Source organism: Panthera onca, chromosome C1 (assembly GCF_046562875.1).
Source record: "Panthera onca isolate mPanOnc1 chromosome C1, mPanOnc1 haplotype 2, whole genome shotgun sequence".
Classification (NCBI taxonomy): domain Eukaryota; kingdom Metazoa; phylum Chordata; class Mammalia; order Carnivora; family Felidae; genus Panthera; species Panthera onca.
This window is the reverse complement of record NC_138346.1, coordinates 125300658-125324948: the sequence shown is the minus strand read 5'-3', so window position 1 is coordinate 125324948 and position 24291 is coordinate 125300658. Positions and strand designations below refer to the sequence as shown.

Here is a 24291-nt window from a genome sequence, read left to right as displayed (position 1 = left end):
GAGTCCCCATTCATTCATTCTTTCTTTTTATATATTCAACAAATGAGTCCTATCAGATAATAAGCAAATTCAGATACTCCCTGCCTCACAGACCTTAAATTCCAGGAGAGAACACATTGTCCTGAGTTTCCTTGTTGATTAGCCCCCTTTCAACATACTGCCTTTCAGCTGGCAAGGACTATTTTCTATGCAATGGCTTTGTGCGCTAGTTCCCGAAGTAAGACTTTGGAAATGCTTCCGGGTTGCCCCTGCCCATAGTGAGGACTTCCATTCCCAGAGATTTGAGGGAACTCACCCTACTTCTACATTGCCACCCATCTGGCCAGAAAAGTCTGATGAAGAGCAAGAGCAGGTCTGACGATGAGTGTAGAACAGCTATTTTTTCATTGATTTCTCGGAGGCTGCCCAGAGGCTCCCAGCAATCTCCTGTCTTTGGTCCTTCATCAAACCTGGGCCCAGCAATTTACTTGAGTTTCTAAAGTTTGGCTTGTGGGTTTTAGGGCCCTCCTCATACTGTGTTGTAAGCCTTGATCTCCTTTTATTGCCTGCAATGGAGTGCTTCTTGAAAACAGAGATCAGGCTTCATTCATCTGTCTTTCTAGCCTAGCCCAGGGCCTGGCATATGGTCTATGTTTAACACCTGCTTGCCAGTCATTTCTGCCATGGCCCCACACAGTGGACACTGTTCTCCAGGAGATATGTAGCCTTCCTGTCCTCTACCCAGCTCAAATGTCATCTCCAGCCCCTAAGATCAAAAAGGATCAAGGAGTTTGCATGTTGCTCCCTCTCATCTTAAGCAACTTATAGCTTGTGGGGTTTGGGTGTTTAGAAAGGCAAAAAATAGTGCAACTATTGTGGTAGGAAAAACTGTGAGGTTTTACAAATGGGCAAAGGATTCCTGGGTGTTCTCTTGATGGGATGCTGGGTGTTGTCTAGGGTTCCAGGCCACCTGGTTCTATAGGGACGTCTGCATCTGTCTTCTGCTGGGCTACATTTCAGCTCTGCAGAGATGGAAGCTAACCTGTGGAGGGCTGACAGTGGTGCAGGTGCTCCGTCTGATGTATGATGCAAATTGTTCCTGGTTCATGGCAATGCAAAAGCACTTTGTCCAGTAGAGAATAAATCTCCATAAATCCAATTCTCAGTTGAAACAGTTGTAAGACCTTACTGGTTCCCTCCTTAATGAGTTATATAAACATGTGCATTTTATAACTATATGAGAGTTATTTTACCATTTTGAAAATTCTTCTTTGGCAATAGGAAGATCTAGGACAGAGGTGGCAATAATTCTTACTGAGCATTTATTCTGTCAGGTGCTATGCTAAGGGTCTTATAGACATTGCCATATTTAATCCTCATGGCAACCCTATAAGGTAAGTTCTTTCAGCCCTTAGTCTATTAGTGCATATTTATGGATGTATAAAGTGTGGCCTAGAGGTTAAGTAACTTGCTTAAGGACTCAGAATTAGTAAGTGGCCTACCTGGAATTTGTACCCAGAGACCTGAGACTTGACACAGAATCATTCTTGGTGCTGTAGACCTAAGGGCAATTGAAAACAAATTGGGGAATCAGCATGGCCTCCTTTAAAAGACATGAACCAAATTGCAAAGGATGAACAGGAGTTGGTGCAGAGAGAGGAGGGAGGGGTTTCCAGGCACAAGTCAGCATGTAGGAAGGCAGGGAAGTGTGGAACTAGAGCCAGCATTACTAAGAAATTCAGCTGGCTCAAGAGCAGGGTGCGGCTGAGGACTGGCAGGAGATAAGACTGAAGCAGTCCACAGGTGCTGATAGCTGACAGAGAAGGGCTCTGGGCAGGGGTCAAACTGAGATTGGACTTTAACCTCAAACTACAGAATATTAGGCAGAGGAGTGACATGATTAGATGAGTTTTATTATTTTTATCTTTATTGCTTTTATGTGAAGTTATAAAAGCGGCTGAGAGACTGCCAAAAAATCATTTTGGCATCAGTGTTGAGGTTAGATGGGAGGTGGTGAGAACAGAGGTAGGGAGGCTGTTAAAAGACAAGCCTATGGCAGGGGAGAAAGAGGAAGGGATGAAAGGAGAAACGGGAAAGCTGTTCAGTCTACCCATTTGGGCAGCTGAGGAAGCATGTGGGGGTAGGAATGGGGAAGGGGAGGGAGGGGCTAGGGCACAGGCAGAAGTTTAGGAACCCTCTCCAAGTGCCTGGCTCACTTGACCCCCTACTGCAGGCCTGATCTTGCTCATTCTCAGCATTTGAGAAACAAGATGGTACCTGGAATTTAAAAGAAGGGTTGTTAATCAAAAGTAAAGCTCCCCTTTTGAGAAGAGTATATAAATAAACAGGGCCTGACATAAAAGCACCCAGGCCTATTTTTTTGGTCTTAAAAGGGATAAAAAATAAAGCAGTGAGAAAGGAAAGAAAGATGAATCACAACGACAAGAACCATTAGAAGCCTTCTCTTGATAATTATTGATGTACAGATTGTTAGCACACCAGGTGATTTGTAATCCCAGCCCAGTTCTCCTCCTGGCTTCTTAATGGCTGCTGGCCACTTCCTCTTGGGACCTGGCCAGGGTAAGCTCAGGAAGTGCAAACTTTTAATTCTGGAATTAGTAAAGCATATTAGGAAAGGAAATCCACAAGTGAAGAAATCACATTATGAATTCCAAAGCCAAGGAAAAGGACTCTAAATTATATTGTGAATACATTGGGGACAGGACCATTTTACTCCTTTTGGTGTAGGACCCAAGTGATTGGTTTGGTCACTGTTCCAGGATTACCCAGGATTCGGCCTCTTCCATTAGGTACCTTCGGCTCTAGCCACTGAGCTGTCTGCAGTCTTGCTTAGCACTCTTCTGACAGCAGGGGAGATGTCCTGCTGGGATGAAGACCCAACTAAAGGGTATTTTCCATTACACCCACCTCCCCAGGATTTTGTGTGACTCAGATGATAGAATATACTTGAAAGGCCTTTGAAAACTCTGATGAGCCATACATATATTAGCAGCTGTTTATTCCTTCTTGTTCTGGTTGGTGACTTGCCACTTGCCACTTAATTTTTAACACTATGAGCTCAATGTAATGCTACTATATACCCAGCAGCATGCCAAGTACTTCCACACTTAATCCTCACAATTTTACTGTGTTTATTTTACCAAAGAGGTTCAGAGAAGTTAACTTGCAAAGGAATATACTTTTTGTCCTTTTGAGGTTGGGTTAAAGAATTCCCCATGTTCTGCCCTACAACACTGACTACACAGTCCTACCCACTACACTAGAAGCTGTGAGTGCCAGGAATCAAATTTTGCTGTTATTATCTCCTCTATCCAGCAAATAGGCACAAGATGGTTAAAAAAAAAATACTGCTACTTTCCTTAGAACTTACTGTTCACGGTCCTTCTTCTGCCACTAGAATGTAAACGCATGGGAAGACCTATCGTGTTTTGTTCATGGTTGGATTCTCAAAGCCTAGAACAGTGCCTGTGACATAGTAAGAGTCCAATAAATACCTGCTGGTAAATAAATGATAGCTGTGCAGACAAGCAAATTCTCCTTTGTGTGACATCAATGAATTTTTTTTCGATGCTGATTTCAGTAAGATAACGCTTAAGACTGCAACATTGTGATGTGGGTAAGTGCCAAATGCTCTAGCTTTCTGAGTTAAACATTCACTTGCAGCTAAATGATGATCAGAGGGGGAACTACAGGAATGCTGTCCCCAAGAGCACTGTCTCCAGGAAGACAGCACTGGAGGCTGGCACAGGCAGCCCGTGGACTCTATGCTCCACAGCTCTGGTCCAGCACCAGCAAGATCATGCCTTGAGAGCACTGTGCTCTTGAGGTCCAGGTCTTACTCCCCTCCCTTTCACCAGATGCAACTATCGAAGAAACAGGAAAAAATAACCTGCTTGTAATAATCATCAGCTTCATTTTCTTAGGAGTCATGTGTTTCTTGTCAGAACACTTCTAGATCAAATGTACTATTTTTTTTCCCCTCTGTAAACCAGTAGTATCTCCTACATTAAATATTTTCTTTTAGTATAAAAGTTATCATCACATTAAGAAAATTTAGGATATGGAAAAAATATAGAAAAAGTAATCTCTAATTATGGTCACAAAGTGATTAGCCTATTTGTGTATGTTCTTTCCCCCAATGTGAGTGTGTATAGGCATTATGCATATATGTGTGTGTGTATATATACATACATACATATATATGTATGTATATGTATGTACGTAGTGTATATAGATGTATGTATATATGTATGTATGTATATATATGTATGTGTGTGTGTATATATATATATATATATATATACATAGACAGACATGTATCATAGTAGTTTGTGTTCTGCTTGTTTAACATTGTGCCATGTTTATACCACAAGGACATCATAACCATCCATTTAGTTACTGATATACACCTTAGGACTTTCCAAAGAAATTGACAATTTCAAAGACAGACATATTTTTCTTACATAAATTCCGTACCTGGAATGTGATGTGAACTCATGGCACTTGACACACATCATGAAATATGTCTCATATACTCTGTCAATATGTTACACCAATTTATTCAGCCACCAACTGATAATTTATAACTTAAATCATGTTATCTATATAGTAGGTAAAAACTAAAACCTCACCAATTTTTCAATTTGCATTTAAGAACATTGGTAGGGACAGACAATTTTAATCACGACTAGTTATGGCTTAGTTATATTTCTTCTTTTAGAATCATCACAAATATCGAGAGGAGAGCTTTATGTGCTGCTAGTCAGGCATCTCTTCCTTGGAGACAGTGTATTGTCAGAATATCAGGAGTGCAAGGGCTTTGAGATTTACAACCCTTTTGCTCACAGAGCTAGACATGTATGTACCAACCGTGTAAATTGTTCATTTCACCCATTCATTTACCAAAGAAAGACCATTACATTTATAAGAATAAAAGGGGGATCTCATCAGAAAGGAGAATCTGATAATTTAGCTAATATTCTTATCTTTAAGAGTCTCTTCCAAACTATCCTCTCCAAGTAAGGATCCATTTTGGGAATTAGAAGAGCTCAATTTTTTCCCCAAGACTTTTTTTTTTTAATAGTCGGGTATTTACACTTATTAAGCCCTTACTTAACACCAGCTGTCAAATATCAACTAACCTTCCGGACAACTCTGCGGGGGGGTGGGGGGGGGTGCGCTACCAATTATTCTTAACCCCTTTACAGAAGAGAAAACCTGACCCTTATGGAGGCTAAGTAATTTGTTTGAAGTCACACAGCCTCAATTTGAACCCAGGTGGCCTATACTGTTAAGCAACCAGCAGGCTACAATTCCGTTGCTAGCTATCCCAGTCTCCTCTGGGCAAGTCAGGGTAAAGCTCAGCAAAATGGAGTAGATCAATGCTGTTCAGTTGAGGAGAAAAATAATCTACACATACACATGGTACTTTTTCCAACTACTCTCATTTGAAAGCTTTAGTCACTATGGCCCAGACTGAATGGGGGAAAAGGGGAGACAGAATCTAAAACGCTAAAGCTAAAACACATTTCAGAAATGATGTACCTGAAATCCCCTTAGATGCTTCTGAACTCTGAAGCAACCTGGCTTCATTGCTCACATCTGGGAAGCCAGGCAAGCTTGGGCTGTCGCTTCTTGTCAAGAACTGAAAGAATTTTCATATTGACACAAGTCTGTCATTAACCTCTTTCTTCATGTCTTCCAGGCAAATGCCTGATCTGATTATTAAAACAAGTCATGTTGCAAAGGTGGAAATCTGCTGTTCACCTTTCCTCGTCTTTCCAAGCAAAATGGTGGAGGGGCACATGGCTACCTGATTATTAAGTTTATTATACTATGAACCATTTGCTAGGGAAGGTAAAACCCAGACATTTAGGTTTTTCACACAAACCAATACCCAATTTATCAGTCTGAAATTCAACACAGTAAAACACTGGCTCATACAAAAATATTAAGTGGTTTTTGACAAAACTTTTTCCTTTTTAAAAATACAGGATTAATATTGACATACGTATCTATAATACACACATAAACTAAATTCAGATAACCCAAGAATTCAGGACTAGTCATCAGTGTGATTAAATCAGGGATAAAACACCTCTGAATTTCCCATAATTTGTTTTACCATCATGTTTTCCTGAATATTTTTTATAGAAATTATTCACTTATCATGACTAGTTCAGATAATTTAAATTCTCAACAAACTTGTGTAGAGCATGAGAATATGGTCTTGTCACCATGATAATCTGCAATTGTCCAACCTATCAGCTTCTTAAGTAATTTCCCAGCTTTGGCCTGGGAGCCTGTTTCAGAGTATACTCTTGAACAGAGCCAAGCACTACGACTACCTAAGAGCTATATATGTCCTGTGACTTACAGAGGGTGTGGCACAGAGAAAAAGCAAATACAGGCAGGTACTTTTTGCATACATCTATTTTCCCAAAGCAGCCACTGAAACCATGTGAATTGGAATAAAACTTAGTCCTCACACAGAATAAAGGACAACAGACAGGATCAGAAAGCTCGGCTGCTTCCCAGTGTTGAACATAACCTACAACACAGAGAAAATTCACGGGGACTGTTAGCAAGGAAGACGGCACAGAGTAGGCCTGTATCAGGTTTTAATGTTGGCTGTTACCAAAATTGATGTTGAATAAATAGTTTAAATCCTCCCTCTTTAGGGGGAGAAAGTCAGGGTTGGACTGGCAATAAAATGTTTAATTCCAGCTTGGAGGCGGTTTTCAACCCTTTTTGCTAATGAGTAGTGGTCAGTCTGCACCCCAAATCCCTCACCTCACTAAAAAGATTCAGCTATTAAACAAAGACTAAGCAGGCTCTTAGGTACGGATGTAGCTCAACTGTGATGGGAGTGATGGGGTCCAGGACAGGGCTGCCCCAAATGTGCCACTTTAGCATGTGGATTATTTGAGCTGAAGGCCACCAATGCCTAACAGACTCAAGGAGAACTTTTTACCTCCCCTGGTACTGCCTGAAAGAATTCAGACAGGGAGTCTGTACCAGGGAAGAGAACTATTACCAAAGTTAACTTTTTTTTTTTTTCTTAACATAAGAGTTCTCCACATGGCATAGTTTACCAAACATTTATTCTTCCCATCTTTCTATAAATTGTTTTTATTCCTTTTGAAGCTGAAGACCCCTATCCCCCTTCTCCTTAGCTCAAGATGGCTTGTAAGCCTTGGTTGCCTAATTATTTATGATACTGTCATGAATATGTGAAGTTCCCACATGTATGAAATTAAATTTTTCTCCTGTTAATCTGTCTTAGGTCAGTATAATTATTAGGCCAGCCAAAGAACCTAGGAAGGAAGAAGGGAAAAGTTTTCCTCCCCTACTGGGGAAAATAATCCTGCACTCCTCCTCCTCCACCCTACCTCCCCTTCCCATTTCCTTTACTTATATTACCTCACTGACAGTGATCCTCGTTTTTATGGAAGGGGAAAGAAGCACATAGAGGTTATGGACTCGGGGCCATGGAAAATAGCAGAGTCCCAACTGGAGCCGAGCCTGCCAACAATCACAGCAGGGTTCTCCCCTACAATGCCTCCTCCATCTGCCATGACACTCAGGCACTGAAAGGGAGTTTTCATTGTGTCCTTAAGTCTAACTGCTTTGGATGCTTTCAGAGAGGTGATTTCAAAATTCCCCTCTTCTTTGCCTTAAAGAAAAGATGAAAGAAGAAAAATATAAATAAAATGAGCAATATACACAATTCCCACAGCACATAAGCTAAATGATTTAATATTAGCAAGGGCCAAAATGGATCTTGATACTGAAAATAAAGACACACTAATACTTTCTCAAGAAAATAAACATTTGGAGGGAGAAACATTTCTTAAAAAAAAGAAAAAAAAAGTTTATTTGGAAAAGCCAGCCTCTTACACAAAAGGTTTTGTACCTATACTTTCTTTCACTGTGTCAATTACAATGATATTTTTAAATTCACGGAATATAATTTATCGAGTGTCTATCATTATCTTCTTGTGCATTTTAGAAGATATTAGGTTAAAAAATATTTACAGTTTTCATTCTGGTCCATCCTCCCTATCCTTATATTAAACCCATTTCTCTACTTCTCAAGTAAGTAAAAAGGGTCACAATATCTTTAGGTTTGTGTGGAAAGTAAGAATGTATCCAATAATTATAAGCAAAACATAATTTTCTGTCAGGCCTGAGAAAAAGAAAAGGAGCAACTTTCCTCCAAATCTTATCCTTATTTGTTTGCCTGGGGCCAAATTGCTCTGGCTTTCTTTAATTAGCAAACATTAAAGAAAAAACCCCAAATATACAAAGATTGAATATCTCACACGCAGCTCTAAGACAGACACAGATATAAATGGAACCACTATGCATCAATGGGGGGAAATTCCAGGAAAATCATTAACAAAAAAAGATTCCAAGTCTCACAGTTTAACTGAGGTTTTGGTAAAACTGAAGCTGAATTCAGCTGCTGTTTGAAATATCTGTCTGCATTTAATTAGATGTGTTGTATTTACTAAGGAGGCACAAATACATAGTTTTGCATATTTTAAAATTAACTTTTACACTGAAAAATACTAAGTGACCTCAAAGGGGGCAATGGCCTATAACCACTCAAAATGCATCTTTGAAAAGGGAAAACAGTAATGTAATGAAATCAATTCTCAAACACTAATAATATTAGCATCCCAAGAAAAGATTCCAGAGAGGTGCTGATGAGTACAATGTGTCTAGAATGGCCAAGATGTTTCCAAAGCTTTATGCCTTAAATTTCCTAAATATATAGCTAGCAGGCACTATGCCAGGCAACTATTGATGCTAGGAAAATATTTTAGTCAGGATTTTATAAAATCCCAACTTGCAACGAATATTTCTACTTATAAATCTTCCAGTGATGATGTATGACACTATATTACAAGTAACAATGAAACAAAGATTAATTTTAAATTTTAGATTGGTCTCAAACAAGTTAGTTGTTACTCTTCCTTACAACGTAACACTTAAAATAGATGAATTCAGCAGAATGGTTTAAAAAGTTAAGGCTCCCTAAAGAGTTCTAAAGACTAAAACTTAAGGCACATATTATAATCTTCTGGACACTGGTAAAAGCTAAGATTTAAACAAACAAACAAACAAAAAAAACCCCATACTACTTCCTTCTGTCATTCTTTGCCAACCACTCCCTTCCCAAAGGTATGGCATTTTAAATTCAGGCTACTGGTAAGGAGTGAAACAAAAATTCCATCACTGAACACCTGGTATGATTTCCCACACAAATGTCCACTATTTGCATTGAGCACCACTGCTGGATTACAGGCCAGTAGAACATTTTCAGGTATCTTGGGTCACAAGCTGCTCCATTGACCCTTGGGCCCCACACGTTTAGACTGGACTCTCCTCCTCTTTGGGACTTCCTTCTGTGTCTTTCTGCTCTTCAGATTCTGCTGTGTATTCTTTTGGCTTCTCAGCAGCATCTACACTGGTCTCCTCCTCTTTATTTTCCTTTTTCTGCTGCTTCTCTGCTTTCTGTTCTTTCGCCACAAGCCGATAATTGATGCCCATGCCAATGAAGAGATAGATGCCTGCGATAATTAGGATCACACCACACGCCCAGTATGTGTATTTGTAGTCTCCATAGATGTCATTCAGACGACCTGAAGATATCCAAAACACAGTTATGTGGGCAAAAGTGAACAAGTATACCTTTCCCAAATGAAGCTGAAGGATCTACGCAGAAAGATGTCAACCAATCCTCAAAGAGCCCATAAATGACAAATTAGTCTAAAAAAAGAACTGCTAAAAATTATCTCATCTTTTATGATGTCACACTTGGGTTTTAGATGGCCTTGCATATTTTGTTATTTTTAGCAACTTGAAAATAACGAAATCTTTCCAAATTTGAGCCAGGAAAGACCTACAGATCATCTAGAATCAATTCTCTGGATTCACAGTGGAAAAATTTGTTGCTCAAGAGAGGTTTAGGAGTCTTGCCCCAGGCCACAGAGCTAACTGCAGTCTCCTGGCCAATGCTCTTTCGCTGACATCAGCATTTCCCAAAGAGCGGTCCCTGTGAACACTTGGCCTGTGCTATACAATTAACAGCAACACCTTTCCACCATTCGAAGTGCTTAATCCTCATATCCTCATAACAGGCAGATTCTGTCATCATTCCCGCTGTATGATGTACAAACTGAAGTACAGAGACCTTAAGTAACTCGCCCAATTGGGGTCACAGAGCTCATAAGTGAAATAACATGGCTTTTAATCCAGGAAGTCTGACACTGAAGCTGCACCTGTAACCTCCTGAGTGTTCCCAAAGTCAAACTTAGGGAATGGCATAACATATTCTTTTCTGGTAAAGATTCACCATGTGCATATTAAATAGGCTTTGCAAGGTCCTCTGGTAATCTATCAAACTTGGGGTTTCCAAAAATTTTTTGGCCATGAAATCCTTGTTATAGTAAAATTTATTAGCATCTCACCCAATTGGTTAGTTAAGGAATAAACACCCAAGAAGACTTAATACAACCAATTCAAATATGATTCCATATGCTTTTCTAACTCAGGACATCGTTCATTCAGCAATATTTATCGGGCTGACGCATACACTCAGCACCGGGCTGCTGGCCCTGAGGATAAGGGAGAGCAGAGGAGAGAACATCCACAGTTCAGTGGAGAAGAGAAATGTTAATCAAATAATTATACAAGCCGTGACAAGGAGTGTTTGAAAGCAGAAAATAGGGGGTTGGGAGCAGCAAGCAGGGTCAGGAAAGCTTCTCTTACAGTGTAAATGAAGCAGGGACCTAGAGGAAGATGGGACCCATCTAGGAGGAGGGGATGGGAGAAGGATGAGGCCAGAGCACAGCAAGTGCAAAGGCAGGTGGTAGGAAGCTGGGGTGTGAGAGGGGAAGGAGGAAGGGCGGGGCTGTTGGAGTAGAGAGAACAAAAGGTGAGTGACAGGAAATGAGGCTGGAGAGATTGGAAGCCAGGCTGGGGGGCGCCTTGTAGGCCACAAGGGAATTTGCTCTCCACCTCAAGAACAATGGGAAGCAACTGGAAAGATCTCATCAGCTGGAACATTGAGTTTGTATTTGCCTGCAGAGTAGAAAACAGATTGTAGGCTGGCTAGAGTGGATATGGGTAGACCAGCCTGGAGGCTGCTGGAGCAACCCAGATAGGGGACAGGAACTGTGGATGGGGTGGTGTTGTGACAGAAAAAGTGGTCCGACTAGAAACACTGGATATGGGGAGGAAGAGAGCAGTATCAGAAGGAGAGCTATAGGTCTTCTTTATGTATCCTTATTCCCCAAATCATACTTCTATAAAGTATACATCTTCACTAATTTGTTATCTAGTGAGCTATTAACTGAAAAGATAACCTTAAGAAACAGTTCCCAAATTATATACTCACTTACTAGCCATGTGATGTAAGGCAAACTATTTAACCTTTCAAAGCTTCTATTTCTTATGAAGTAGGAACTATGACAGTCCTATTTCATAGGCTTATGAGCTGTAAGAGGATACAGAAAATATTTAGGACAGTCCCTGGTAAACCAGGAGCTCACATGGTAGCTATTATCAGAAGTGTTGTATTTTACATGTTTTCTACAATAAGCACCTAAGTTTTATGAAGATAAAACACTTCAAAAAAGAATGCCATTTGTAAAAATATTGGACTCCCCTTTCAACTTGATGGTTCAATGCAATTTGATTCTGTAAGGATCTGAGCAATTATGCTGTGCCAAGCATTGTGTCAGCACTGAGGCTACAGAGATGAAAAATGCTCTCTGCCACCCAGAGGCTCACTAATCTCTGCTTTTTATCACCTTCCCAATTTTCTATGCCTGTTTTATGTTAAGAGGACCAAAGAGGTAGTAAGGCATACTATACCTAAAAGTGGCGGCCCCAAGAGGACAGGACAGCATTCCACAATGGTCACCAATCCCACAGCGCTGGAGAACCTCTGGGGTCCAACAAGGTCCATCAGTGTTTCGAATAATACGGAGCTGAGCCACCCAAATGCAAATCCAAAGAATCCCGCATAGACACAGAACCCAATGTAGCTGGAGGATAAAGGTGCTAGCAGATGACACACTCCATTTGCAATAATAGAAGCAGCAAAAAAGTACTGAACTCGAGGTCTTATCCACTTCGTGTTGGCTACAAGTCCCATAGAAGGTCTGGCTACCATATCGACGAAAGCCAGAATGGAAAGAAGGAAGGCAGCCTTCTCACTAGAGTAATGTTTACTCTTGCCATAATTACTGAGAAAGACCAAAGGAGTAAATAGTCCAAAAAACATGAGCACATTTCCGGAGAGGTATAGCAAAAAGCCTCTGTGTGTGAACAGAGATAAGTCCAGGAATTTATTAATTGTTTGGAAGACTGATCGTTTCTCTTGTTTAGGGTTTCCTCCAATAAGATCTGTATTTGCATCACCTACTCCCTTTTTTCCTTCAGATTTTCCAGCATCCTGAAGGGATTCTTTAGACTTATCTTTCCCTGCGTTGGTTGGCGGGGGCCCTATCGGTCGCATCAGGGCACCAGCTACACAGCAATTTAGTAGGAGGCCCCCAAGAATTAGGAAGCTTCCTCTCCAGCCAAAGATACCAAAGAAAGCCTGATTGAGGGGGGCCAGAGTAGAGAGAAACACAGGGCTGCCTGCCATGGCCAGTCCATTTGCCAATGGTCGCCTCTTGTAGAAATACTTGCCAATCATGGTCAGAGCCGGATTCAAGTTGAAGGCAAGCCCAAGACCTGGGGAGGAGGGTTAAAAAGAATCACATACTATAATAAATGTCAGCAACGTATTTGGAATTAGTTAACAAAACAAAGAAATTAAAATAAGAGTTATAAATAATGCAAACGAGACAAAAATCCTCACCATTACAGGATATACCGTATAATGGTTTAAAGTGTGGTATCTAAAAGCAGACATATGTGGGTTCAAATCTCAGCATTGCGACTTGCTGGTAATGTCGGACATGTGAGTGTCTCCTAATACGTAAAACAGGTGCACAGTGCTGTTGGTTAAAACAGTGCATGGCATTGGAGTCTGCACTCAATAAATGTTAGTTATTTTTATTATTGTTTATAGTATTTGAAGGTGAATAACTATTTGTCTAATCTCACAAAACGACCTGAGGAATCACTGTAATGACAGAAAAATCATTAAGTGGATAATTATCAACTAGAGACAAGTTTTACAACAGAAAGTGCAACACAAAATTATTCCTTTTATAATAGCACCAAAGGGGCACCTGGATGGCTCAGGTGGACAAACATCCAACTTGAGCTCAGGTCATGATCTCATAGTTCATGAGTTGAAGCCCCACATCAGGTTCCTGTTGTCAGTACAGAGGCTGCTCCCTCTCTCTCTGCACCTCGCCTGCCCGTATTCTCAATCCCTCTCAAAAATAAAGAAACATTTTAAAAAATGACTTTACAATAGCACCAAAAGTAAAAAATGTGCAATTTTAATCACTGCAACTGTGTAACTTTCCTAAAGGGTCAGAGAATGAAAACACACACACAAGCGCACACACAGTTTTTGGACAATAAAACACAACATCATCAAGATGTCAATACTCCCCAAATGAATGTATTAATTTAATGTGATTCCAATGAAAATGTCAGTGCATTTCATTTTGGAATAGGGTAAAATGACTCTAAAACACACTTAAGAGAATGCATGGGAGTCAATCAGGAAGTCCTCCTGTGGTACAGGAGGAGTGGGACAAACAGTAACAGATATTTAAATGGACTTACAGAAGCTACAGTCATTACAACAGTGTGGCTCTGACTCAGGCATAAACACTGATCTGTGAAAGTGGACAGAGTCCATGAACATTTAATGTAAAAAAATATATTATATATATATATATGTATATAAAATAAATATTATGTATATATATAACACATATATTTTAATGTAAACATTATATATGCATACACTTAATGTAAAAGTGAAGTTTTTAATTCCTGTATAAAGAATTGTTCAATAAACAGTGCTAGTAAAAGTGAATATTCAAATAACTTCTAGATGCTTTCCCTGGTCCCTGCTTGTTCCCTACCATTTATATTTAAGCCATTCACAGAGCATTAAACCAATACACCAGAGCAGATCACTCCAATGTTTCAAGCCTGATAGTGGCTTCCCAACCATAACCTTCCCTTAGGTTAACTCCCTTCCTCATCTCATACCAGACCATTCTCACCTGTGCCAAGAAGTACACTGTTGACCTGGGGCTTAGGTTCCCCTAGATTTTCACAAAGCTAGTTCCCTGTTTACTCAGATTTCTTGGTTAAGGACATGTCTCCAGAGCACCCTACCTTCATAGACCACCTAGTCTTTCTCTGTCAGAACACTTTGTTTTGAGGCTTTGTATAGCATTATTACTAGCTGATATTTTCCCTATTTATTCATATATTTGTGAGTAGTATTGTCTGCCCCCTCCCATTAAAGAGTATGATTTAGCCCAATTTTGTTGTTCTATTCCCAACAATATCTAGAACACTGCTTGATACACACATGGTTGTTAATAAATATTTGAGGAACGAATAAAAGAGAATAAGCTGAGTAACCATGTAGGAGCAAACAGAATTTTATGTTTCTTCTCATTTTATGTAAAATGTTTTCTTCTATTCAGAAGTTTTAAATGTAAAACATGGCAGGGGGAGGGTAGGGTACCAGATGTTTAAAAATAGGCAAATAGGGGTGCCTGGGGTGGCTCAGTTGGTTAGGCATCTGACTCTTGATTTTGGCTCAGGTCATGACCTCACGTGTTCGTGAGTTCAAGCCCTGTGCACATTAGGCTCCACCCTGGCAGTGGGGAGCCTGCTTAGGATTTTCTCTTTCCGCTGCTCCCCATTTGCCTGTGCATACAGGCTCACGTGCACGCTCTCCCTCTCCCCCTCACTAAATAAATACATAAATCTTATAAAAATAAAAAAAAAACTTAAAATTTTTAAACGTTTACTTATTTTTGAGAGAGAGACAGACCGTGAGTCAGGGAGGATCAGAGAGAGACGGAGACACAGAATCCGAAGCAGGCTCCAGGCTCTGAGCTGTCAGCACAGAGCCCGACATGGGGCTTGAACTCATGGACCACGAGATCATGACCTAAGCAAAGTCGCATGCTTAACAACTGAGCCACCTAGGCACCACCCCTCTTTCTGGTTTTTTAATGTTTATTTTTGAGAGAGACAGAGTGCGACTGGGGGAGGGGCACATAGGGAGGGAGACACAGTATCCGAAGCAGGCTCCAAGCTCTGAACTGTCAGCGCAGAGCCCGATGCAGAGCTTGAACTAATGAACCATGAGATCATGACCTAAGCTGAAGTTGGACTCTCAACTGACTAAGCCACCCAGGCACTGCCCCCCACCCCAAATTTTTCTTCCAAAGAAAAGTCAACAGAAAAAAATTGGCAACAGATATTTGGAGGGATGGGGACTGGGAAGTTATTGTTTAATGGGGTCAGAGTTTCAGTTCTGCAAGATGAAAACAGTTCTGAAAATGGATGGTAGAAATGGTTGCAAAACAATGTGAATATAGTTAATACCACTAAACTGAACACTGAAAAGATGGTTAGGAAAGTAATTTTATGTTATGTGTATTTTCACAAATGTAAAAAAAATTTGGAAAAATAACTGTGTCTTATGCAAAGGGACAATAATTTAACATGTAAAGTTACTACACATTATTCTTAAACAAGTACACAAAAGCCATTAGTAAGAATTTTGTACAAAGACAACAAAAAAACCCCAAATACACAGCCACAGACAAATTAAAAATATTTACTTTCCCAATAATCAAAAGAGATTTAAATTAAAACGAGGAGAAGACACCATTCACCTGATGAAATGATTTTTAAAAAAGATAATATCCTATTTTTGCCAAGGCTGTATCCCCTCTCACATGATGGTAGAGCTCTTAGTGAGCATGACCTTTCTGGAGGGCAATTTAGCTTATATGTATTTTTCAAAAAAATAGCAGTTCCACTTTTACAAAGTTATCCTAAGAAAATATTCATGTTCATAAAGGACTATTAATGTAATACTGTTTACTAACAGTAAGAAAATGCAAAAAAACCCCAAAAAACAAAAATTAAACCCTAAATATTGAACAATTAACTAAGAGACTGGTCAAATAAAATTATGGTATATATTAGGGAGCCTGTTTGGCTCAGTCAGTAGAGCATATGACTCTTGATCTCAGGGTCATGAGATCTGTGCATACAGCTTAATAAAAAAAAATTTTAGTATATATCTATTCAATGGAATATTGTTATCAGAATATTTAATGATATGGAAAGATGTTCATGGTATCTTGGTAAGTGAAAAAAAAAAGGTTACAAAACATAATCTTATCATTTTTTGTATTAAAAGGCTATATGTTTGTACACAGAAAAAAGTATGGAAAGACATACATTAAAATGTTAACAGTCACATCCTCTGGATTGTGAAGTTATAAGTAATCTTTATTATACTCATCAGCAGTTCATTATTTTAATCTGGCTATCAAAAAAGGAAGAAGGGAGTTATTAAGTGGATCTTTTATCCCTCAGAAATGTATCTGGACATTCTGTCAGATAATTCCAGCTTTATGTTTTATGCTCTCCTGCTCCAATAGAAGGCTATTCCCTGTGTGAGGAAGAGGTAATGAGAAAGAGTAATAACCAATGATCAACCTTGCAAGAAGTTGCCTGACACATTTTATCTACCACCATTGACTATTCTTAGGACAAGAGATGCTATCATCTCTTTGATTCATTCATTCAACAATGAACACATACTGTATGATAGCAATTTTCTTTGAAAGTCTGATTTTGTAGTACCCTTAAAAGTATTTATATAGCTCTTCAAAATGATAATCAAGTAATTTCCATAAGGAAGGAATTTCACTCAAAAGATCTGAAAGATGAATGTAAGTGAAAAGCAAATAGCCAGTAATAAACTAATGCTTGAAAATGAACCAACAGCAACTCACCTCCAATGACTCCAACACACAAGTAAAGTTCCTGAACGGTATTACAGAAAGAAGCTGCAATCAAACCACAGCCTGACAAACAGCCACCAGCAATCATGATTGGACGACTGCCATATTTATTCACCAGGATACTGCTGATAGGACCTGGGAGAGAACCAGAAATTTAGTAGCATAGAAGAAAGGAACCAACTCCTGCACATCTATACAAGGCATTAATGACACTAAATGACAAGTTCTCCAAAATAAACAGAAAACAACAAAAGACGATGGTAAGAATATTGCTTTCTATAATTATTTCATAGTCAAAGTGTATTAGAAATAAAGATGCTAAAAATCATCACTGTATGCCTTCTACATCTATAAATGTTGGACAGAATTTTGCTAAAATATAAAAGGGCTCTTGTCTCTCCTCGGTCTTCTTCTTATAAGGCAGAACTGGCTGAAAACACCTTGGTAATGGATGTTTGTAGGCTTGTTGTCATATCTAGGATACGATCAACGTATTTAATAAGTTTGCTCCGTTTTCATTTTTTGGACAGGCACTCTGACATGATGAGATGATTTTAGAGTATTATTTATATATTATCATAAATGCAGTTTGTGTCATATTTTTAAAAAAGAAAAAAATGAAAATGACCAATATTTTTTCCAAGTTTAAGTAATTTTTCAATTAGGAAATCTAACTTTAAAACAAAAAAAACTGTTCTCAGTTTTACCTACATGTCTCAGGTACTGAATTGAGTCTTTCTTTCAGAGTTAACTTGGCTCTTTGCCTATATTACTGTTTCATGGTAACAATACTGTGGGGAAAAAAGCTTGTGGGAGATTAAGTCAAATAATGGTCAAAATATCTTGGGTCTAACAACTCAAGAAGATAGAAAATAGAGTGTTATTCTGAGAAAATCAGATTAAAAACAAAAGAAAATCTGATTAAATTTCCTCTGCTAAACAGATGAATACCAAAATATCAGCTTTTCTTGAACATGAGAGAAGGAACCAAATAAAATTTGAAGTATCATAAGGATCAGGAAGAAAAAGATTTGTTGTATTTATCAGTTTTCAAATATGAATATCAAATGGCCTCTCCTTACTTGCTACAAATAGGTATAATCTGTAAGTCCTTTTACCAAACTTTTAAATGTTAATTATAAGAAAGTCTTATCCAAACCAATGTTTTAAAAGCTGTAACACAATTCTTAAGTAGACTAACAGTATTTCTAATTACACTGAATGACATTCATTGAATTTCATTTATGTATAAGAATACTTATGTCTCTACTTCATGGATATGGACTTGTGGGAACGACACCTTTGTTTACCTGACACTGTACCTCGTCTGCCTGGAAAAGGTAGATGACTGCAAACAGAAAGGATCACTGCAATGCATCAGTAGGGAAGGGGACACAAGGAAATGATCTGCTGTTTGAACACTGCAAAGTCACAAAGCTACTGAAAACCAAGTTTCAAATCCAGCCCGTTTCTCCCTATTACATGCACTCTATGTGTGTGGAACTAAGCTACAAAGCAGAAGTCATATAAATCATGTTTTTCTTCTATTAGCACAGTAAATTCTGACCTTCTTCTGTTCATTCTATAATTAGCTCCCTAGAAGACAGTCTACTTTTTAAAACAAATATACAGTGTATGTATTCAGAATATACTACTGGTTATATGTTGACATATTCTATTTCCATAAACACTATGGAAAATTCTGCAGTTACTTATATTGTAGTACTATACTCAAAGTTGCAGGATGATACAATTAAAAGGTCAGGCTCTGACCCCAGGGAATCCAAATTCAAATTATGGTATGTATGCAAGAAGGAATCAAACCTTTTGACATCCTAGTGTTTCAGAGTACTCACTAAGTCTATCTCAGGGGCTGGTTCCAGAAATGGCTGCTAGGAGAGACTTCAGGCTCAGCTTGAATTTGTATAAAAATTTTTCATTGACCTTCTAAGTCACTTCATGAAAATATCAGACCACGGCTGGTTTGGAAATAATTTGAATTTATAGCTTATGTAAGATGAAATAATTAAAGGGGCGCCTGGGTGACTCAGTCAGTTAGCTAAATGTCCAACTCCTGATTTTGGCTCAGGTCATGGTCTCACAGTTCATGAAACTGAACCCTGCATCGGGCTATGCACTGACAGTACGGAGCCTTCCTTGGATTCTCTCTCCCTCTTTCTCTGCCCCTCCCTGGCTTGCGCTCTCTCTCTCTGTCAAAAAATAAACATAAAAAAAGATAAAATAATTAAATACTGGAAGAATATTCATGAAATATTTCCATATAAATTCCATATAAATTTCCATATACATTCTGTATAGTCAGAATTACAAAGATCAAAATAACTGCCACATCGTTGATTCTGTGAATTAGAAGTTAATACTGTAAAGCCCACAATATTAAAGTAGGGATGTCAAAATGACGTTAGTGTGAAACTGAAAATATGCAAATTTACACTTTCATGTTTAAAAAAAAAAAAACTCAAGTAAATAAATCAGGAGTAGGCAACTAAGATTTCCTCCCTTAAAAATACACTTATGCTCTAACAAGCATCAGTATGTATCTCTGAACCAAAGCATTAAAAAAGCCCACTAAACCACTCATAGGTCAAAACATATTAGCGTTGAGGGTGTGGCCCAAATACAGAAGTTACAGAATTATGGCAGTTTAAAAACTGGTGATAATTCTTAGGGGATATACCACTGAGGAGCCAATCAAAACAAAATAACCCATTTAGGAAAAATTCCACCACAGGCTCTCAATAGGCAATTTGTCTTTCAGAGTTATTTCAGGAAGGATGGCCCCAATTAGCTATCATTAAAAATAGAGAGGGGTACAGTTCATAGGCCTATTATAACACGAATTCAGAGAAAATGTGCTAGTTATCTCTGGGTGAGGACAAAGAAGGAACTGTTTTCCCAGAAGAAAGTGTCATGTGCAATTAGCACAACTGACATCACTTACTTTTGATGCAAAATACAAGTGGCTCTCAAGCTCTGTGACAGCTCCAAACTGCAACATGTGAACCTCTGGTTCATCCTCAGCTCAACACACATTGAACACACACCTGGAGTACTTCTGGATAATACTTATGCCAAAAATTTCTTCAAGCCATCATAGTCAAAACCTGATTTGAAAATCCAGGCACATGGAGTTCAAAGCCTCTAAAACTACTGGCTCTTACAATCTAAATAATGTCCAAAGTCCCTTTTGGTTTCTCTGAATTTATAAAAAGAAAATAACTACTACAATATAGCACTTAGGCTCTCTTAAAAGTACTTAAACAAAACAGGCATACCTTCAAAATTCAAAAGGCATAAAAAGATACGCAGTGAAAAAAGAAGCCTTCCCACTCCTGTTCCAAGTCACCCAATTCACCTCTCTGTAAGGCCACTAGGTTACCTGTTTTTTCTGTGCATGAAATTATATACTTAATTAAATTAGGACTTCAACTATTTACTGTTTCAGAAGTTTATGTTATTGTCTCAGTTGGATTATGAACTCCCCAAAGGCAGGAATCAGGATCAAGTGTTCTCTGTCACTCACAAGACCTAGCCTAGAGGAGGTGGGGTGGAGAGAAAAAAACAAACAAACAAGACCCAGCCTAGGGTGAAATATGTGCCTAGTGCTTAATATTGGTTCAATCTGCCACCAGGTTAGAAGCCCAAGGCTAAAGTTTTACAGTTGAAGTACAGAATCTTTATATTGGCTGGCTATTAAGGAGCTACATGTGAAAATAAGCTAAGGTACTAAACTGCCACCAAAAAATAGTATTAACAGAGGTTAAAGCTTGGCTAAATAAGCACCATGAGACACTGTCAATCTCAGTAAATAAATACACTTGGCTTTAGAATCTCTCACTAAGCAACTATACATTTTAAGTATTACGGAAGGTTTTGACTTCTACACGTTACATTGTGATTTGATGTTCCAAGGTGAAAACAAACTATTTTAAATGATGTTAAGTAAGCAACTTACTCTCTGTATCTCCTTTACAACATGTCAAGGAAAACAGAAAGGAAAAAGTGATGAAACTTAAGCTAAAACTTAAGTTTAAGGCAAAGCTGAAATGCTTTTTAAAAAATTCTTTTAACGTTTACTTATTTTTGAGAGAGAGAGACACAGTGCGAGCGGGAAGGCAGCAGAGAGAGAGGGAGACACAGAATCTGAAGCAGGCTCCAGGCTCTGAGCTGTCAGCACAGAGCCCGATGCGGGGCTCAAACCCACAAACTGTGAGACCACGACCTGAGCCAAAGTCGGATGCTTAACCGACTGAGCCACTCAGGTGCCCCTGAAATGCTTTTAGGACAAATAACATCACAAGGAACAAGGGGAAGATTTTATTCAGTTCTTTAATGCTAATGCCATGAAAAGATTTTATCTGAGACTTTGAACCATGCTACTATTCAGGTGAGCCTGATTTATTTCAATTCTCCCAACATCAATTTAAGAAAAACCTTCATGTTTACATCTCAAGAATCTAGCAGAGAGCAAGAAGAAAAACCAGTTGTGCACATGTCATTTTTCTGAGCGCTTTTTAAAGCTCAATGATTAGGAGTTAGACCAAATCACAGCTCCTCACAGTTTCTCATTTCTGTTTCAGAATACTACAGGGGAACAAACAGAGCAAGAGTTGTCATGGTTAACAAGAATGAAAAATATGAATAAAACAGCAGGCCTTGGGGGTTCTTACCTCCACCATACATGACAGCCAACATGATTGAAGATATCCAGGACACTTCACTGGTGGTGGCATTGAAGATACCTTCAATTTCTTTGAAGAACACAGTAATGGATTTGGGAAACGCATAAGAGAAGCCGATGGAAATGAAGGCTCCAACTACTACCGCCCACCCCCAGCCTCCATCTGGGGGAGTATATCCAACTGGACCTCCAATTGCTGGTGGCATTTTATGTGTAGATGAATTCCAAAATGCAGTTCAAATCCAAATATCTGAAAAATATAAAATTAAAATACCATGTCAACAATAAAGCACTCCCACCAGCAAGGCACTTGCACACTTTATGGCCAGCTCTCAAGTAACTGAATTGTTTTTCAATATTACTTTTCCAATAGAGATTATCTTCTAAGGGCATTATCAGAAAAAGAGTCTTAGAGCCATGGTATTGTCCATAGTTTTTAGTAGGAAAACAGCTCCTTACCATTTAAGGAACCATAACGGAAATAAACCCTGTTCAATAAATATAGCCTTTGTATTTCAAGTAAGCCTACTTGTTTTAGAAGTTAATATAATTCCTCAAATTATTGTGAATAACTAAATGCCTCATTTGATTTATCTGCATGCAAAATCCACGTAACACATGCCACACACAAGTTTCAAGTTTTAAAACAGACTTTTATAAGTTTTCCCCTTTCCCAAAATGTATTCTTCAATACTACTTTCTTTTTACTTTCTCTTATATGCTGACAGAATATTAGGAAGTGGGTACCCAAGTCACCAGATACATAGCAATTTGCAAAATAGATCATTCTGAACACACAAGAATTTCATTTAATGGGCTGGAAAATTATCTCAGAAAAGTTTCTTTTTATTTATCTAATTGCTTTGACTCAAGATATTTTTTTTCCATTATATGACAAGAAAAGCCCCTAAACAATAGCTCAGTCAAGTATCGTTAAATCCACAAATTGAACTATGATGTCAAAAGATGATACTTCAAATTAAAAATTGTCCCCTTTTCTTGAAGTGACCTAGTACTAATGAATAGTATGGTTAGAAAATGCAACTTTTGGGGTGCCTGGGTGGCTCAGTTGGTTAAGCGTCTGACTTTTGGTTTCAGTTGAGATCATGATCTCATGGTTTGTGGGATCAAGCCCTGCACTAGGCTCCGTGCTGACAGCGTGGAGCCTGCTTGGGATTTCTCTCTCTCTCTTTCTCTCTCTCTCTCTCTCTTTCTCTCTCTCTTCTCCCTCTCTCCCCCCCCCCACCTCCATCTGCCCCTCCCTTGCCCACATGCTCTCTCTCAAAATAAATAAATAAACTTAAAAAAAAAAAAAAAAAGAAAATGCAACTTCCTGTTAAATTATGAATAAGAAGATACTAGTGAAAGGAAACAATCAACAAAACTAAAAGGCAGCCTACGGAATGGGAGAAGACATTTGCAAATGACTTATCTGACTAAGGGTTAGTATCCAAAATCTATAAATAACTTATCAAATTCAACACTCCCCCCAAAAAAACTCAGTTAAGAAATGAAAAGACATGAATAAACACTTTTCCAAAGAAGTCATCCAGATGGCTAACAGACACATGAAAAGATGCTCAATATCACTCATCATCAGGGAGATACAAATCAAAACCATGATGAGATATCACCTCACACCAGTCAGAATGGCTAAAATTAACAACACAAGAAACAACAGGTGTTGGCGAGGATGTAGAGGAAAGGGAATCCTCTTGCACTGTAGGTGGGAATGCAAACTGGTGCAGCCACTGTGGAAAACAGTATGGACATTCCTCAAAAAACTGTTTCTTCCAATCCATCTGAACACTTCAAATAGGATTTAAGAAATGAATGTTGCAGGATAGGAAAAAAGTAGCCCATAGTGGAAGCTTCCCTAAAAGCAAGGACATAGGTTGTCTTTATTCACAAAGGACATAATTGTCCATATAAGCAATGCTAAAGAATATTAAGAAAAAGGTACTAGAACTAAAAATAAATTTAGGTTTCAGGATACAAGATTAATAAACAGAAATCATCTTTTTATAAACCAGCAATCAGAATTTTCAAGTAAAAAAAATAACATTTACAACAGCATCAGAAAACTACTGAATAGGAATACATCTAATAATGTACAAGATGTATACACCGAAAACTATGAGATATTATTAAGAAATTAAAAATAAATAAATAAATAAAAATACAAAAGATAACCCATCCTCATGGTTTGAAAGACTCAATATTTAAATTAGGCAAATATTTCTAAAAGCATGTAACACATTTATTAAAAAGTATCTAAATTGGATTTCAAGCTACAGGTTGGGAGAAAATATATATAAAATATATCCAACAAAAGACATGTCCAAATCTTTTATAAAAAGATCTTGTATGGCTCCGTAGTAAAAGACAAGAAACTCAAATAAAAATGGACAAAAGATTTGGGTAATTTATCAATATACATGAATAACCAAGAAGTACATGAAAAAATGATCAAAATTATTAGTCACTTGTGAAATGTGAACTATAATAAAGAGATACTAATATAGGGGCACCTGGGTGGCTCAGTCGGTTTAAGCATCCGACTTTGGCTCAGATCATGATCTTGCAGTTAGTTCA

The 24291-nt window shown here is 38.4% G+C and overlaps 1 protein-coding gene across 2 annotated transcripts in view; it reads right to left on the bottom strand.

Annotated features, from left to right (window-relative positions):
* Positions 1-2981: 2981 nt before the first annotated feature.
* Positions 2982-24291, bottom strand: part of SLC16A1 (solute carrier family 16 member 1) — a 63031-nt gene continuing 41721 nt past the window's right edge. For both annotated transcript variants that reach the window (XM_078451549.2, XM_078451548.2), the window contains exons 2-5: positions 21686-21946; positions 16986-17129; positions 11887-12753; positions 2982-9650 (exon numbers count right to left, since the gene is read on the bottom strand). In XM_078451549.2, the coding sequence (XP_078307675.1) occupies positions 9379-9650; positions 11887-12753; positions 16986-17129; positions 21686-21902 (1500 nt within the window). In that variant the 5' untranslated portion in view covers positions 21903-21946 and the 3' untranslated portion in view covers positions 2982-9378. The remainder of the gene's footprint in view (positions 9651-11886; positions 12754-16985; positions 17130-21685; positions 21947-24291) is intronic.